Below are 18,490 nucleotides of genomic sequence, written 5' to 3' on the forward strand. Positions count from 1 at the left end.
ACCACTGTTTTAAAAAACCTTTTTATATTGTATTGGGGTATATCTGATTAACAACGTGAGAGTTTCAGGTGAACAGCGAAGAGATTCAGTCATACATATACCTGTATCCATTCTCGCCCAAACTCCCCTCCCATCCAGGCTGCCGCATAACATTGAGAAGAGTTCCCTGTGCTATACAGTAGGTCCCTATTGGCTATCCATTTTAAATATAGCAGCGGCTCCCCCACTTTTTAATGCATCAACCATGTAATGGCCCTGCTTGAGAAACTTAGGGATGCATGTGTTAAGATGAGAGCCCTCAGGCATTCACGGCTGGGGAGGGGGTACTGGTTTGCGCAGTGTGTTCCCCTGCAGGCCCAGGTCAGTCACACTTGAAGACAGGCAGTCAGGGCTGTCCACTGAATGTAATACTTAATTACAGAGTTAGAGTGCAAGTCTCTTAAGAGACGGGATCATGACTGGTAGCTGTTTAATTAATTGAAACAGTTCAGTAAAGCTCAGAAGAATGAAATATGTATATACTGGAACCATTTTATTATTTGTTTATTTTTAAAAGACCCCCCCCTTTTTTTTGGCCATGCCATGTGGCTTGTGGGATCTTAGTTCCCTGACCAGGGATCAAACCTGTGCCCCTTGCAGTGGAAGCATAAAATCCTAACCACTGAACCACCAGGGAAGTCCCTGGAATCATTTTAACTAAAATCCCCAAATATGCATATTCCTGCGCCATTCTTCTAATACATGTGGGACCACTGTTTCATGCACAAAAGATTCTGAATGCAGAATTTGAGATTATGATGATTTTTCCCCCTTAATCTTTTTGATCTAAGCCACACTCTGTTTTTTAGTAGCTCATCTTTAAGGAGTCTTTCCTAATCATTGGACTCTGTCTTCACAGAAATAACCGTCTTTATTTTCACACTCATGGTTTATATTACCGTAAAGTACGAAACTGCAGTAGTAAGTGCAGTGGGCAAAAAGGCCACTTTTTGCAAAGGCCACTTTCTTGGCAAACAGGATTAACCACTGGGAGGGCACAGAGCATGTGAGTGTCCTGGAGAGGAGCATTCACCATCGGCATCAGGCAAAATGTTTTCAGAGTGAAGAGCACTGGTTTATCCAATGAACTAGTTCAGGAGGCTGGGTAAAGAACTTTTACTTCAATTCAAACTTAGAAAAAGCACAAATTAGAAAGGAGGGGGAAAAATCGCCCAATCCCATCATTCAAGCATAGCGATTGATACTATTTTGGTGGTTTTCCTTCCCATCTTTACTTCTAGATACAGTTGTAATTTCACTCTATTTAAAAAAATTCTCCTGACCGAGTCATACAACATTACCCCATTAGTCTGACCCAGGCTGCTCCACTGTCTTCATTATCTTTGCTTCGCTGCACTTGTGTGGTACATCATGGTGCTGTTTAGAAAACATTCTAGTTGCTCAGTGTTTAATCTTTCCTGAGATCTTGTTCTCTGTTTACCTGCAGATTCAGTATTTCCTGCAAAGGCGGCCGTCACTGAAGACCTTGTTTGTGGACAGCTATAGTGAGATGCTTTTGTAAGTGATACTGACTCTTATGCCTCTGTAGCAAATGGCATCTTTTGGCCATGAGACCTGGGATGACAGCAGTCAGCTCATTCTCACTCATTCTCCCACATACACTGGGCCTGGAGCCTAGTAGGGCTTCACAAACATGTTGAATGAATGATGGAAGGCACCCAGTAAACCTTTGCTGGGGGAGTGAATACTGAGGGTCCACTCCGCCCCAGGTATGTTCCAGGTACTAGGGGATGACCAACCTGTTCCCCAGGCTCCTGTGGTCTACAGTCAGACTTAGATGTACCCTTGTTCCTTTTTCTCATCCTTTTATCCATCCATCTGGGAAGGCACAACTGAGCAGACCCTGTCATGGGATTGCCCAGATGTCCTCTAAGCCTGTCCAGGCCTCTGATGGGCAGCCCCCACCAGACTGAGGAGCAGAAAGGACACTTTCCCTGGCTCTGTTCCTGAGTTTGAGGAGGTGACCAGCAGACTTACCTGTGGTTTTTTGGGAGTGCACAGCCTGTTCTCCTCATGGGCCTAGACCTTCTAGATTATCTGCTGACAGTGAGGCTATTGTTCCCAGGAACTGGGTAGGGAGGTTGTTGGAGCTAAAGCCCTGTTTTTCAGCCTGTTTACATTGTTGCCTTTAGATTCCTTTTCTTTTTTCCTAATTGCTCCTCCCATGAACTCTCTTACCACAGATATGCTGTATATCTGTTTATGTACTATATTTGTTTATTTAAAAATTTTATTTATTTACTTTTGGCTGTGCTGGGTCCTGCTACGTTCAGGCTTTCTCTAGTTACAGTGAGCAGGGGCTACTCTCTAATTGTGGTGCCCCGTGGCATCTGGGATCTAGTTCCCTGACCAGCGATTGAACCCCTGAGCCTGCATTGGCAGGTGGATTCTTAACTACTGGACCACCAGGGAGGTACCATCTTTGTATCTGTGCATTGTGTGTAAAGAGAATAAGATTTTGCACATGCACCCCTCCTCCTATCCCCCGACCAGCACCCGGAACTGATTTTTGCCTCTTTGGGACAATATCGCTCCTACTGAGACTCATGGGCTAAAGGAGGTAGGATGGCCATCCCCTCTCCCACCTTCCTCTATGGCCTTTGAGGGGAGGTCCTGGCATCTTGGGGCTTCCCAGGTGGCGCTAGTGGTAAAGAACCCACCTGCCAACGCAGGAGACATAAGAGATGCGGGTTTGATCCCTGGATCGGGAAGACCCCCTGGAGGAGGGCGTGGCAACCCACTCCAGTATTCTTGCCTGGAGAATCCCCATGGACAGAAGAGCCTGCTGGGCTACAGAGCTGAACGTGTTCTCAAAGAGCTGAACACGACGGAAGGGACTTAACACGCGTGCACGCTGGGCATCTGGGGTCTTGTCTTCGAGGGTGCCTGTGGACAGGGCCTGCTGTCCCTCCTCCTCAGCTTCATGCAGTCGCTGTTCATGCTGGCGACCGTGGTGTTGTACTTCTGCCACCGCAAGGAGTACGTGGCCTCCATGGTGTTCTCCCTGGCCATGGGCTGGACCAACATGCTCTACTACACCCGCGGCTTCCAGCAGATGGGCATCTACGCCGTCATGATCGAGAAGGTGGGTGCCAGTGCCCCAGGCTCCTCCGAAGAGCCTGACTACCTCCTGGGGGTGTGGGACCCAGCCCCACAAACTCCAGCCCTCCTCTCTGCATTGTCTGGGAAGGTCCTGCTTTAAGACCCACTTTCCCAGAGAATTCCCCAACAATCAGGCAATCTGGCCTTGACCCAGGGTTGGGGGCGCCCTTGAAACTTGACCCCCACCCCCACCTGCCAGGCTCCCTCTCTCACCAGAAGTAAGTCCCTCACGACTCCTGAGCTGAAAACCACCGAACCACACCTAGCTGTCTGCCCTCTGATTTCACGTGGGCTCAAGGAAGACCCCCAGGCTGACACAGCCCTAGCACTTGCCTTGGCCCCTCCTGGGCCTGGAGGAGGGTCTGACAAGCCCACCCTCTCCTGCAGATGATCCTCAGAGACCTGTGTCGCTTCATGTTTGTGTACCTCGTGTTCCTGTTCGGGTTTTCCACAGGTAACGGGTATGGTCGGGGCTGGTGGGAGGCCGGGGCTCCTGCTGACCTCAGCTTCCTGAGGACTCTGCAGGGTTGCGTGGGGAGAGGCCTGCTGGGGTGTGTGTCTGCAGGTGACAGAGCAGATGGACAAGGAGCACACTGAAATAATAGTAGGAGGAGAACCTGGAAATTGATTCATAAAAGATTTTAGGTCATTTTAGAGGTATAAAGTGCTGCTTGCCTGTGGTAGAGTTGCATCTTGACTCAAAAAAATTTTTTTTAATTGATTTATTTTAATTGGAGGAGAATTGCTTTACAGTATTGTGATGGGTTTTGCCATATATCAGTACGAATTGGCCATAGACGTACATGTGTCCCTGCCCTCCTGAACCTCCCTCCCCACCCTAGGCGCAAGATGTCTATACTCTTTGCCCAGATTCCCCTGGTTGTTGTACCACATTTAAAAAATCGCTTTCTCTTCCACTACATACACATACACACACCACACACACATACATAGTGTGTGCTTAGTTGCTTAGTCGTGTCTGATTCTTTGCGACCCCATGGACTGTAACCCACCAGGCTCCTCAGTTCACGGGGATTCTTCAGGCAAGAATACTGGAGTGGGTTGCCATGGCCTCTTCCAGATAATCTTCCCAACCCAGGGATCGAACCCAGGTGTCCTGCATTGCAGGCAGATTCTTTTCCATCTGAGCCACCAGGAAAGCCCAAGAATAATGAACTGGATAGCCTATCCCTTCTCCAGGGGATCTTCCCAACCCAGGAACCAAACCAGGGTCTCCTGAGTTGCAGGCGGATACACACTACATCATACTTATAAAACAAACAAACAAACAAACAGAATTGCAGATATGATCAGTCCTTTACCACTAAATACTTCAGTGTGTATTTCCTGAAAACGAGAACATTCTCTTTCATAAACACAGCATAATGATCAAAATCAGGAAATTAACATCAATACTGGACTATTAGCTAATCTTCCAGCCTTCTTCAAATTTCACCAATTGTCCTAATAATGTCTTTTATAGAAAGGAAAATCCCAGATAACACATTACAGTCACTTGTCAAGCCTGTTTAGTCTCCTTCAGTCTGGAGCAGTTTCCTCAATCTTTCCTTCTCTTTTGTGACCTTCACATTTTTATTGAGTAAAGGGCAGTTTTTTTAGTGTCTCTTGGTTTGGGTCTGGCTGATGTTCCCTCACAGTTAGATTCAGGTGTGCATTTTTGGTCAAAATATCAAGGAAGGAATGTGTGTTTTCCTTATATCAGGTATCCCATGATGTCTGTCTATCCCTTTCTAGTGATGCTAACTTTGTGGTTTTTTAAATCAATTCATCTATTTTTGGCTGTGCTGGGTCTTCGTTGCCGCACGCAGGCTCTCTCTAGTTGCAACGAGCAGATTATGACAAACTGATAGTTCTGAAGAAGGCAGTACCTTTTTTTCTCCCCCTTTAAATTCACACAAAAACCACATGGCCAAGCCAGAGTTCCTGCTGTGGACCCATCCTGGGGCAGTGGGTGTGCGGGTTGGGGACCCTGGGGTCTTCGGCTTCCATCCGGCCACATGTTCCCTGTGCCCTCCAGCGGTGGTGACACTGATTGAGGACGAAAAGAATGACTCTGTGTCGGTCGAGTTGTCGCAACACAGGTGGCGAGGGCACGGCTGCCGGTCGGCCGACAGCTACAACAGCCTGTACTCCACGTGTCTGGAGCTGTTCAAGTTCACCATCGGCATGGGGGACCTGGAATTCACCGAGAACTATGACTTCAAGGCTGTCTTTGTCATCCTATTGCTGGCCTATGTGATTCTCACGTACATCCTCCTGCTCAACATGCTGATCGCCCTCATGGGCGAGACGGTCAACAAAATTGCGCAGGAGAGCAAGAACATCTGGAAGCTGCAGGTGAGTTGCAGCACCAGGGGGTCAGCTGCTCTGGCTGCTGCTCAACACAGCTGGGTGCACGGGGGACTCTTTGGGGAGGGGGCAGACAGCCCAGCCAGACCGGGGGCTCAGGCAGCAGCCTCCCCTCAGTTGTCTCCCCTCTGGCTCCTCTGCCCAGGGTCACCAGCTGGTGTTCATGGACTCCGTATCTACTGTGGGCTGGGCAGTCCCTGGGAGGAGGAGACAGAGGGTTCAGCCCCAAGGGGTGCCTGTCGCAGAGGATCTCGGTCTCGATTGGGCACCAGAAGCCAGACTCTGGGAGCAGCTAAGATGGGATGGGCCCTGAGAGCTGTATATATATATATATATATTTTTTTTTTTTTTTTTGACTGTGCCGGGTCTTAGTTGCTGCACACGGCATGCAGGCTGTTAGTTGCGGCATGTGGGATCTAGTTCCCTGACCAGGGATCGAACCTGGACTACCTGTATTGAGAGCGCAGAGTCTTAGCCACTGGACCACTAAGGACGTCCCCTGACAAGTGCATTTTTGAGCTTCCTAGGCCACCTCTGCCTTCCCAACTAATAATAAAAGCACCATTCTTACTAAGTAGCGCTGGCTCTACACCAGGTACTGTTCTAAGTGTCTCACTTACATGCTGTCTTTAATCCTATAACACTGCTACCAAGAGGGCACTCTCACTATTCCCGATTTTGGATGAAGGCACTGGTTTCCCAGGTGGTGCAGTGGTAAAGAATCCGTTTGCCAGTGCAGGAGATGTGGGTTCGATCCCTGGGTCGGGAAGATCTCCTGGAGTAGGAAATGGCAACCCACTCCAGCATTCTTGCCTGGAGAATCCCATGGACAGAGGAATCTGGCGGGCTACAGTCCATGCGGGTCGCAAAAAGTGTCAGACATGACTTAGTGAGTAAACAACAACAGAGGCACAGAGAAGTTAGCTATCTGTCTCCAAGGCAACCAGTAAGTAGCCCAGCCAGGACTCAGCTCCGGGAAGTCTCACCCTCAGGCTCTGCTCTTAACTGCTACATTATGTTGCCCCTCCTTGAGCTCCTCGGGGAAAGGGTCTGGGGCTGGCTGTGCCTGTGCAGGTCTGAGCTCCATCCACGGAGTGTGCGCTTGCTGGGCTAAGACTGGAAGTCCATCCTGGAGGTACAGGGACAGGAGAGCCCCTGAAGACACTGATCTTGGCAGGCGGCACTGGCAGCCGGGGTGGCCCCTGGATGAGCCCTCTGCCCTCTGCCTTTCGTGTCTCCTTCCTGCAGAGAGCCATCACCATCCTAGACACGGAGAAGAGCTTCCTCAAGTGTATGAGGAAAGCCTTTCGCTCAGGCAAGCTGCTGCAGGTGGGGTACACGCCTGATGGCAAGGACGACTACAGGTGGTGTTTCAGGTAATTTCTGAGGCAGGGGGACCCACCCAGAGCTAGCTGTGAGGACAGAGATCGGCCTCAGGGCTCACCTGTGGGCATGGGGACCCACCCAGAACCAGCTGTAGGTACAGGGGGCCATTCTGGGGCTTAGTATGAACCTGAGGAACCACCTAGAGTCACCTGTGGGAACAGAAGCCTTTCTTAGGGTCTCTTGGGACTAGTCATGAGCATAGGGGGCTCTCCCAAGGCCAGCTATAGGTATAGGGGCTCCCCTGGGGTTGGCTGTGGGTACAGAGGACCCATCATAGATCCCAGACTGTGGGACCCAGACGTGAAATACTGGAAAACAGGGTGTCCAGAAGGGGTCACCTAGCCATCAGAGTCAGAACTAGGAATCCAGTCTTTAAAGTCCCTGGGCCCCAAGGTGTAGTCAGAGGACACATCTTCAGAGATGGTGTCCAAAAGGCAGGTCCCCTCCTCCCTGGAATTCCCTGGGAGTTCAAGTGGTTGGGACTCTGTGTTCTCACTGCCGCGGGCCCAGATTCGATCTGTAGTCAGGAAATTAAGATCCTGTAAGCTGCTTGGTCGGAGAAGGCAATGGCAACCCACTCCAGTACTCTTGCCTGGAAAATCCCACGGACGGAGGAGCCTGGTAGGCTGCAGCCCATGGGATGGCGAAGAGTCGGACACAACTGAGCGACTTCACTTTCACTTTTCACTTTCATGCATTGGAGAAGGAAATGGCAACCCACTCCAGTGTTCTTGCCTGGAGAATCCCAGGGACGGGGGAGCCAGGTGGGCTGCCGTCTATGGGGTCGCACAGAGTCGGACGCGACTGAAGCGACTTAGCAGCAGCAGAAGCAGCAAGCTGATTGGTGTGGCAGGGGTCTTGCCTACCAAGGCAGGAAACACCAGAGACCCGGGTTTGACCCCTGGGTCTGGAGGATCTCCCGGAGGAGGGTGGGGCAACCCGCTCCAGTATTCTTGCCTGGAGAATCCCCATGGACAGAGGAGCCTGGTGGGTACAGTCCATGAGGTCAAGAAGAGTCCGACATGACTGAGATGACTTAGCATGGATGCACTTGGCAAAAGCAAACACCAAAGGCAGGCCTCTCCGGGCCCTCCTCTTACCAGCTGTGTCTCCCCGTCCTGGTCTACGGGGGCGCTGGGACTGCGGGGCTGTGGACCACCAGCTCCCTGCTGCCCCATCTCCTCGCAGGGTGGACGAGGTGAACTGGACCACCTGGAACACCAACGTGGGCATCATCAACGAAGACCCGGGCAACTGCGAGGGCATCAAGCGCACCCTGAGCTTCTCCTTGCGGTCAAGCCGAGGTGAGGTGCGAGGGGAAGCGGGGCAGGTGAAGCCTTGGGGTCCCCCACCCCCTGGAGCAGCCTCGGGGGTCAGCCACCCGCACATTCAGTCACAGGGGCTCACGCATGCCTGCACAACCCACAGCTCCATGGCCCCGTACCTGCTGGCTCTGCCAGGGTCCCTGGTCATCCGTGCCCCAGAGGAAGCTGTCAGCCCACATCCAGCCTTCGGTGGGCTGCCCTGTCTCCGCCCTCCCGGTCCTCACACCCAGCGTCTGCACTCAGCGACGTGAGGCTTACGGACGCAAACAGGGACTCTCACCTGGCTCTTCACAGGCAGGCAGGCAGAGGAGGGAAGAGTGGGAGCAGAGGAGCCCTGCGGAGAACCACTACCAGAAACCAGGTCTTTAAACCGTTAATAGCAAACATTTTAAGAGTAGACTTGAAATGAAAGGTCCAGGGGAAGACATTCACCTAATAGTGAGGCACACCTAGTCTCTTATATTGAACACATGTTGAGTTATAATTACAACCCTGCATTAATTCTTTTATTTTTTTTTAAATTGTGGTAAAATATATATAACATGAAATTTGCCATGTTAACCATTTTTTTTTCAAAGCGTATGGTTTGGTGGTATTAATTATATCCACCATGTTGGGTAAGCATCACCCTTTTCTGTTTCCAAAACGTTTTCAAGATTCCAAACAGACATTCTGTACCATTCAACAATTAATCCCATTTCCCCCTCCTCCCAGTTCCTAGTAATCTCTGACCTACTTTTTGTCTCTAGGAGTTTTCCTATTCTGAGTACTTCGTGTAAGAGGAATTACTCAACGCTTGTTCTTTTGTGTCTGACTCAATAGTGCTCCATTGTATGTATATAATGTATTTTATTTATCCATTCATCTGTTCACTGACAGTAGAATTGTTTCCATCTTTTTGACTGGTGTGAATAATGCTGTGAACGGGCTAGTGTACAAGATTCTTTTTGATTCTCTGCTTCCCAGTCTTTGGGATGGTAGTGGAATTGCGGGATATATGTTAATTTTATGTTTAACGTTTTTGAGGAACTGCCAAACTGTTTTCCAAAGCGGTTGAGTCATTTCACCTTCCCACCAGCAATGTACCAGGGTTCCACATCCTCACCTGCAACTCGTTATTTCCTGTTTTCGTTTTGATTCTAGCCATCCTAACGTGTATGAAGTAGTGTCTCACTGATTTGCATTTCCATAATGACTAATGATTTTGAACATCTTTTCAAGTACTTCAGTTCAGTCGCTTATTTGCCATTTATACATATTCCTTGGAGAAATGCCTATTCAAGCTCTTTGCCCATTAAAAAAATTTTTTTTTAATTTTTGAGTTATAGGAGTTCTTTGTATCTGCCAAATGTAATTATTTATCAGATATATAATTTTCCAATATCTTTTCTATGCTGTGAATTGCCCTTTGATGTACAAAAGCTTTTATTTTGATGAAGCCCAATTTATCTATATTTAAAAATTAACTAACTGGAGGATAATCGCTTTACAATATTGTATTAGTTTCTGCCGTACAACGATGTGAATCAGCTATCAGTATACATACCAATTTATCTATTAGTTTCTTTGGTTATTTGTTCTTTTGATGTCATGTCCAAGAAATCACTGTCAAATCCAGTCCAATGTCAGGAAGATTATTCCCTCTGGTTTGTTTTTTTCTTTTAGAGAGTTTTCTAATTTTAGCTCCTTACCATTTTTTCTATATCTTTTCTTTTTTAAAAATTAATTTTTTAATTTTAATTTTTTATTTTTAATTGGAGGATGATTGCTTTCCAATGTGGTGTTGGTTTGTGCCATACAACACCACCAATCAGCCATAAGTATACATATATTCTCTCCCTCTTGAGCCTTCTTCCTAAGTGGCTCCCTACTTAGGCTCCCTCAAGTGGGTAACTCCCTACCATTTTTAAGTTGCCTTTTTCTTGAGTCAGCATGTTCTTGGTTTCTGAAAACCTTGGGCTGTTTCCCAGAGTTCTGACTATGTTGCTTCTAAAGTTTCTGCCTTTAGAAAAATGTTTTTGTGGCAGCATGCATGTTTGGAGCTGTCTACTTTGCCATTTTGCTGATGTTGCTAATTTTGCTTTTATTGTTGCTAATTCTTAAATGAACAAAGAATGAATCAAATGTTGATAGATTTTTTTTTCTTGTTTTGGTTCATTGGGGGAAAGGCATGATTTTTCAGGCAAACTTGCCTGATAGCACGATACTGCAGGTTTTAGATTTGCTATTGCTTCATAGAGAAGCTCATTTTTTTCCATTTTACAAACTTTTAAAAAATATCTTTTATTGAGATGCAATTTGCATCCAGTAAAATGCACATATTTTATGCGTACACTTTGATAAGTTTTGACAATTCCCTGGAGAAAGAAATGGCACCCCACTCCAGTATTCTTGCCTGGGAAATCCCATGGACAGAGAAGCTTGGTGGGCTACAGTCCATGGGGTCGAAAAGAATTGGACAGGATGTGGCAATTAAGCCACCACCACACACTCAGGCAACCACCACCTCATTCAAGATGTAGACTGTTTCCATCATCCTGGAAAGGCCCTCATGCCCCTTTGTGGTCAACTCCACCCTCCTCATCCCAGGTAACTATCTAATTTCTATCTCTATTGATCAGTTTTACATAAGCTTTTGTTTACCTGAAAATGTTAATTCCCTCTTCATGTTTGAAGGATATTTTCCCAGATACAGAATTCTAGGTTAATAGGTTTTTGTTGCTTTTTAATTGTGTATCTTAATTTAATTTTTTAAAAATTATTTTTTGGCTGTGCCCCAGGGTGTATGGGATCTTAGTTCCTCAAAAAGGGATTGATCCTATACCCGCTGCGGCGGAAGCCCAGAGTCTTAACAACTGCACCTCCAGGGAAGTCCCCTTTTGTTGGTTTTAATTTCAGTACTTAAACTATGATTCTCTGCTGTCTTCTGGCCTCTGTTGTTTCTGATGAAAAATCACCTGTAATTTGCACTGCTGTTCTCCTTTCTGTAGTGTGTCTCCCCTCAACTGCTTTCAAAATATTCTCTTCATCTTTTTGGTTTTCAGCATTTTGACTAAAACGTGCTTAGGTATGCTTTTCTTTGGTTTTATCTTGCTTGTGGTTTGTTGAGATTCTTGGATCTGTACATCAATATGTTTCATCAAATTTTGGAGACTATATACACTTCGCTTTATTTTCCCTATGTTCTTTGTTTTACAGGCACGTTGGGCCGTTTGATATTGTCCTGTGGGCTTCTGAGGCTTTGTTCATTTTCCCTCAAATTTGATAATTTCTACTGATCTGTCTCCAAGTTCATTGACCCTTTCCTCAGTCATCACCAAACTGCTATTAAGCCCGTTCAGTGAATGGACTATTTGGTTCTGGAATTTCTATTTGGTTCTTTAAAAAAATAGTTTCCGCTTCTCTCCTGAGATTCCTTAGCTGTTCCTTCATTAAGATTGTTTTCTTGGGACTTCCTAGGTGGTCCAGTGGTTAAAACTTCATTCTTCCAATGCAAGAGACACGGGCTTGATCCCTGGTTAGGAACTAGGATCCCAAATGTTGTGTGGTGTGGCCAAAAAAAAAAAAAAGATTGCTTTCATCTGGTTCTTTGAATGTATTTATAATAGCTGCTTTTGATTCTCCACCTACTAAATCTGCTAAATCCAACACTTGGGCCATCTTGGGGTTAGTTTCTACTGACTGGTTTTTTCTTGACTGTGAGTCACATTTCCCTGTTTCTTGTATGTCTGGTAACTTTTAATTGTATCCTGGGCATTGTAATAATATGTTGTAGAGACTTTTGATTGAATTTTCATTCTAGCTGGCAGTTCAGTTACTGATGAATCACTTTGAACTTGTGTATGCTTAGCTTTAACATTTAATTATGGTAGATCTGTGGAAATGTCAAGATGTTTACCAATCCCATCAAACTTGTGGGACTCAACCTCCAGGCTCTTTCCACTGTGGATCTTGTCAGCACTTGACTTTAGGTTTTTTAAGGTGGGTCTCTCTCTCTCTTTTTTTTGTTCTTGGCTGAGCTTCTGGGCAGGTAGGATCTTAGTTCCATGATCAGGAATCAAACCCATGCCCCCTGCATTGGAAGCAAGGAGTCTTAACCACTAGACCTCGGAATTAGGGTGGGTCTTGAGTAGACCTTATTCTAGTGTGTATAGAGTAAGTAGGGCATTTCTGGTATTTTAGCTTGATCCTCAGAGTAGAAAAAGGGTGTAAGGAGGCCTGTCCCCTGGTTGGACTGGATCTCCAATATCGCTCAGTACTGCTCAGATTCTGATGTTTCTGTCCCACTTTCAACCCCACAACAGCCACTCTCTGATAAGATTTTGCAAGTATACTAACTCTGAGCCAAGTACTTGAGGGGAACCCCATCCCAAAGACTTCTGGACCTCTACCCGCACAGCTCCCTTCTTCTTCTCCTGCACCCTGTCCCAGGGATTCTAGCAGCTTCGGCTGCTCAAAACTCTGCTCTCTTCTTCCTTAGCTCAGAGGCACTTCCACACTCTGCTGAGACTCCAACTCACGGCACTACAGTCTGAAAACTAGTCCCTAAAGAGTACTTCAGGGCGATCACAGGGCTCACCTTGTGAATTTCACTTCTCTCAGCAATTGCCGCTTCTCAGTCTGTGGTCTTACGCCTGAAGACATTTGCTGCATGTATTTTGTCCTGTTTTACTGCTGTTTACAGCAGGATGGCTGGCCATCAGAGCTAGAAGTGGAAATCTATTTTATTAAGAGGCTTACTTTTGGAAAACTACTTAAGGGCTTCATCGGTTTTCCCAAGGGCCTCCTTCAGGCCTCTATACTTCCCCCTGCCCACCCCGAGTTTCATTAGAAGCATCCCCTGTGTCATGTCAGAGTACTTATTGATGCTCTCTTTTTCAATTGTTAACTGGTCCAAGTTTACCACAGAGCCATTCAGAGATGGCTTTGCATGTGATATGAACAGTTTTCTGACATTGCTCTTATTGATTCCACAAAACTACGCACCTTTGGCAGGATTTGCTGTTTCACTTTGCAGTTATGTCTGCATGACATTGTTCATTGCTCATTCACTGTGCTATTAATAAAGCCATTGACCCAGTGGCAGGGATACACACACAACTCATGTTACTTGGGGTGCGGCTAGGAGACGGTTAGAGGTTCCCTGGTTTCACACATGTGATTAATTAGGAAGCATTTCCTGAAGATTTTGCTTTCCTAATCAACTTTGTAACAGTGGAAACTCCCGTAATGAGTAGTGAGATCATTTAATAATGAGGAACTCTCCCCACCCACTTAGCCCATGTGATTGGCAAGGGGTCGGGGAATGCCTCAGAGAAAGGGCAGGGGAGATGGTGGTCAGTGGCTGAGCCAGGGAGAGCATGTGAGGGCGTCTCGGCATCAAGACTGAGGGAAGTGGGCCCTGGGAGCCCCACGCCTTCTTTGAGGGCCCAGGAACTGGAACTGGGCCAAGCAGTCTCTGAGGTTGGGTTTCCCCACCAGCCAGCCAGCCAGGCAGGAAGGAGACGGTGTCTCAGCGAGCACTTGGCCTGTCTCCCCATGGAGCCCCCCTGCTTCTATGCCTTTCCTAAAACCTCCTCCAGCCATCTACTTGGTATCAGACGGGGCTTGGGGAGCAGGCCAGGGTCAGCTTGTGGGCCCAGGGGAAACCCAGGACCTGGAGAATTCAGCTGGGCCCAGCTTCCCATGATCCTGATGCCTTTGAGATGTGGCCAGGACAGGACACCAGCGGAGGGGAATGAACTGTGGCCTGAGGGCAGAAGGTATGATTTAGGCTGGCTTTCTAGAGAGATCAGACCCGAGAGGGCCAGCCAGAGGCCTTGGCTGACCTGGGCTCTGGCAAGTGGGAGGAAAGCTTGTACAGCTGTCCCTCTTGGCTGTCACTTCTCTGAGGGTCACCCTGTGGCGGAGGTGGGGGGAGCGGCTGGAGATCCTAATAAGGGTGACAATGGGGTCTTCCTCAGGGCTTTCCTGGGATTTCAGGCCACACTTGAGAGCCCACGTCAAGGCCCAATGTCATTATGGTCCCCTTGGCATTGTTCCCAATCCGCTGTGCACCGGTGGGGTCTGGGCTCCAGATCCTGATTCTCTGGCTGGCGTTCATCCCCCTGCAGCTGATCTGGTGTGGATCCGCTCTCGGGGCAGCCCCAGTGCCTCTTTCCCTCCCACTTGGGCAGGGAAGAAACAGAGGCTGAGAGTAGCAAGCCCTGGACTCTCCTGGGGCCACAAGCAAGTCAGGGTGGAGTCAAGGAGGGGAATTTAGGAGCTGCCTGAGCAGATGAGGCTCCTGGACCAGCTGAGGGAAGAGGAAACGGCCCCCATCCCTGTGTCTCGGAAGCACTGAGGTGCCTACACCCCACTTAATCTGGAGGGTGGTAATGCCAAACAACTCTTTGGTATCATTTTGCTGCCTCCAAGGCAGTATTAGGCTTCCCTAATGGCTCAGAGGTAAAGAATCCGCCTGCAATGCCGGAGATGCAGGTTCCATCCCTGGGTCGGGTAGATCCCCTGGAGAAGGAAATGGCAACCCACTCCAGTGTTTTTGCCTGGGAAGTCCCATGGACAGAGGAGTTTTGCGGGCTACACTCCCTGGGGTTGTAAAGAGTCAGATACAACCGAAGCTGTTAAACAATGAGGGCAGTAATAGTGTTTCTTCGTCGTTCAGTTGCAGGGAGGAACTGGAAGAACTTTGCCCTGGTTCCCCTCTTAAGAGACGCGAGTACTCGAGAAAGGCACCCTGCCCAGCCTGAAGAAGTTCACCTGAGGCACTTCACAGGGTCCCTCAAGCCCGAAGATGCTGAGATCATCAACGATTCTGCGGCTTTAGGCGAGAAGTGAGGGACTGCACAGGGTGCTCTCCGCCCTGTGGGCCTTGGGGACCCCACTGCCCCTGGTGATGGCGTGTAGGGGCCTCTAGGGATGTCTCAGCAGCCTGGCCCCACCAGCGTCGCCTCCCAGCCTTTACTGGACCGCATGGGACAAGCTGTGGGAGGTGTTGCTGGATGCCCAGGAAGAGTCATCCAACCTTCGCTGTCCCCAGCTGCATCTCCTAAGACAAAAGGATCTCGCTTTCTGGGGTTTACTGACTTTATCAAACATGCGGATGAGAAGTCTCCACATGCGCGTATGCAATGCCCCTTTGATTTTCTATTCCTAGGAGTGAAAGGCAGCGAAGCCCAGGGAAACACCTCTGAGAACAAAACGCTTCCTTTGAGATAAAATGCCGAAGCACCTGTCTGTTTCGTGCTTAGTATCTCCCCTGTCCAGAGTGGTCTGGGATGGTGATGGTTGCTCAATTGGAGAAGGTGGGGGAACCTGGCCCCCTTCCCAGCTCTGCCAGAACCAGGTGTTTCTGGAGTGACTCCCTCCTTCTATGTGATGCATCATAGTTCCAAAAATATTAGCTCTGCTGCTGCTGCTGCTAAGTCGCTTCAGTCATGTCCGACTCTGTGTGACCCCATAGATGGCAGCCCACCAGGCTCCCCCGTCCCTGCTGTTCAAATAAAATTATGGGACCATGTCCCAAAACCATGTGGCAAGAATTTTTTAAAATAATCTTCCATCTATAATGGCCATAGTCCCTGCTTGCCTGCAGTGGTACCTATTTCCATCTCCACTCAACTTGCCATCCATCAAATAAATATAGAAATAAACATATATGTCATATCAAGTGTGAACTTTGTGTCAGTCATTGGGCCAGTGTAGCTCTTTGGTTCCATGTGGTCTGTGTGTGCATGTATGTGGAACCCTGTGTGGCTAGGAGCCTCTGGTCATGCTTTAGTTGTTACCTGTGGGTGAGGGCACTCCTCCTACCGTAGTTAGCAAACTGTGGGCCATGGACCAAATTGGGTCTGCCACCTGTTTTAGTAAACTTAAAAAAATTTTTTTTGGCCAGTGCCCTGCAGCATGTGGGAGCCTAGTTCCCTGACCGGGGATCAAACACACATCCCTTGCTTTGAAAACATGGAGTCTTAACCACTGGAGTACTGGAGAAGTTCTTAAACAAACTTTTATTAGCAAGCAATGTAGCTATTCATTTATATACCATCTCTGGCCACTGTCGTGCCACCATGCACAGCTGAATGGTTGCAAGAGATTGAATAGCCTGCAAATAGCTGCAAAACTGGGCCTTTCTGGAAAATTTTGAGGACCCCTATATTATGGACTAGAATTTAAGAAGGAATGATCTAGAAAAGCACTTTGTCCCAGACACCAATGGGTTTTGTTGTCTGTGGAGTGTGGAATGAGCCATCCAGTCATTAACTTGTTGGGTGTTGGTCCATAAGATGAAGGGTGACATTAGCTGAGGCCAGGCTTCGGTCCTTTTGTGAGAGGTCTACCCAGAGGGAACACTGGGTCACCCTCCTCCAAATTCTGCAGCAGCACGTCCACCTCCACACACAAGTCCAGCAGAGGAGCCTGGATCTGGTTGATGAAGGGGCTGGGCGTGAAGTGAGCCTTGGCCAGACCACAGCAAAAGAGCTCAGTGGAGGAATACTGCTGACTCGAACTCGTGGAGTATTTATATAAAGTGCTCAATGTTCATTATCCTTTAAGCCTCCTAACAGCCCATGAAGATTTATTATTACTTCCATTTTATAGATGAGAAAACTGAGACTGGGACTGTTAGTAAGGTTACATAGCCAGTAAACAGCAATGCCTGGGTCTCACCCCCAGGCAAATTGGACTCCAAAGCTCAAACTTGACTGTGATGCTAGGCTGAGTGGCAGAGAACCAGCTGGGGCATGCCAGCCTATCCCCGGGTAAGAAGGGAGACGTGCGGCCTTCTGCTTCCTGGTTCGGTTTGGGAATCCTTGCTTTACTTGTAGGCCTTCCTCAGAAAACACGTAGATGTCAGATGTTTTTAAATTTCTGCAAATTGGATCAACTTTCAGACTTAGTTCTAGAGGGATATTGTGGGTGCTCTTTTGTAAAAGGAATGATTACAACCTTTTGTGTGAACCTCCATTGTTTAAAGGAGGACACAGCTGCAACCAGCCTGATCTTTTTGTGTCTGTTTCTGTCTCTTGATCTCTCTCTATTCCCATGTCCCCTGCTCTCTGTCATTCAGAGGTAGCGTGAATCACCGCCACCCAGAATCCCCCACGGGCAGGCTGCTCAGCTCTGCTAGCCCAGAGACAGTTGCGGCCATCAGGACGTAGACAGACCCTCCACTGACCTTCAGGTGGGTCACTCAGGCCTGAGGCTGTTGATGGAGGTCTGCTTGGCTCCTGGTCCCCACCCCCTCCCCTCACTGCACCCAGTGGGGCATTTCCCAGAACAGGCTAAGAGGTCTGTCCCTCCCTGGCTGCACCCACCCCACAGAGATCCCCTTCTCCCTTCTTCTTCCTGGAGAAGGGGATACTTGCGAGCCCACAACCTGGGTCTGATGTCTGCAGGGCTTGGAAGATGTGGGGAAGAGACCTGCTCAAGGGGTCAGGCCTGACTCAGTGCCCTGGGGCCACTCAGTGGCTAAAGCCAGACTTGGCAGAGCATCTCTGATGCCCCCTGAGTTTAGACATTCCCCAGGGTTGTCACCACTCCTTCAACGTGCCCAAGTCTCTTGCCTCCAAGTCTCTACTCCGTGACTCCATCTGTTTAGACTGTCGTCCAGAAACCATTAGGTGTCATTTCAGTACCATGGTCCTTTACGTCTCTGCACAGAAAAGAATTTGGCTAGAGGCAAAGTGATCGATAAGAAGTGATTTATTAGCATAGGAGGCTTCTGAGGTTTACAAATTGGCAGGCGAGAGACACCATGCCCCAAGAACTTAGTGGGCTACAGTTTAATAATCAAAGGAAAAGTAGGGAGGAGAACTTCTTTGTCTTTCTTGAGTAGACATCATGCTTCCATCATCAGCTCCTTCTCCAGGTTGAGCAAGGGAATTTTCTTGTTCCTTGTCAAGCTAGGCCCACAGATCACTGTGTTTTATGTATACAGAGAGCATGTCCTAGGAATCACGAACTTACTAAGCACACTGGGCAGGATGTGGGGCTCATGCCACCTTTGTTAATTGTCTGGGGGCACGTCTCATGCTTCTGTTGCGTGGTTTTGTTGCTAAGCAAGCCTGCTTGGTTTTGTGGTTAAGCAAACCTTTCTTGAGTAATCACTCATTTACAGGGGTCTCCCATATTTTTTCTACCTACTGTCCTCTAGTGGGATTCACTATTTAATCAGCTGTGTGTGCTCAGTTGCGGTTGTGTCCAGCTCTTTGCAAACCCATGAACTGTAGGCTGCCAGGCTCCTT

The 18,490-nt window shown here is 48.2% G+C and overlaps 1 protein-coding gene across 1 annotated transcript in view; it reads left to right on the forward strand.

Moving 5' to 3' along the window:
* TRPV1 (transient receptor potential cation channel, subfamily V, member 1) overlaps positions 1–15,904 on the forward strand; it is a 23,061-nt gene extending 7,157 nt beyond the window's left edge. Inside the window, exons 9-15 of the mRNA XM_010847480.1 lie at positions 1,487–1,557; positions 2,980–3,145; positions 3,550–3,616; positions 5,201–5,520; positions 6,781–6,908; positions 8,107–8,222; positions 14,908–15,904. Of these exons, the coding sequence (XP_010845782.1) occupies positions 1,487–1,557; positions 2,980–3,145; positions 3,550–3,616; positions 5,201–5,520; positions 6,781–6,908; positions 8,107–8,222; positions 14,908–15,080 (1,041 nt within the window). The 3' untranslated portion in view covers positions 15,081–15,904. The remainder of the gene's footprint in view (positions 1–1,486; positions 1,558–2,979; positions 3,146–3,549; positions 3,617–5,200; positions 5,521–6,780; positions 6,909–8,106; positions 8,223–14,907) is intronic.
* The last annotated feature ends 2,586 nt before the right edge of the window (positions 15,905–18,490 follow it).

The sequence above is a fragment of the Bison bison genome, unplaced genomic scaffold (assembly GCF_000754665.1).
Source record: "Bison bison bison isolate TAMUID 2011002044 unplaced genomic scaffold, Bison_UMD1.0 scf7180017864249, whole genome shotgun sequence".
Taxonomy (NCBI): Eukaryota; Metazoa; Chordata; class Mammalia; order Artiodactyla; family Bovidae; genus Bison; species Bison bison.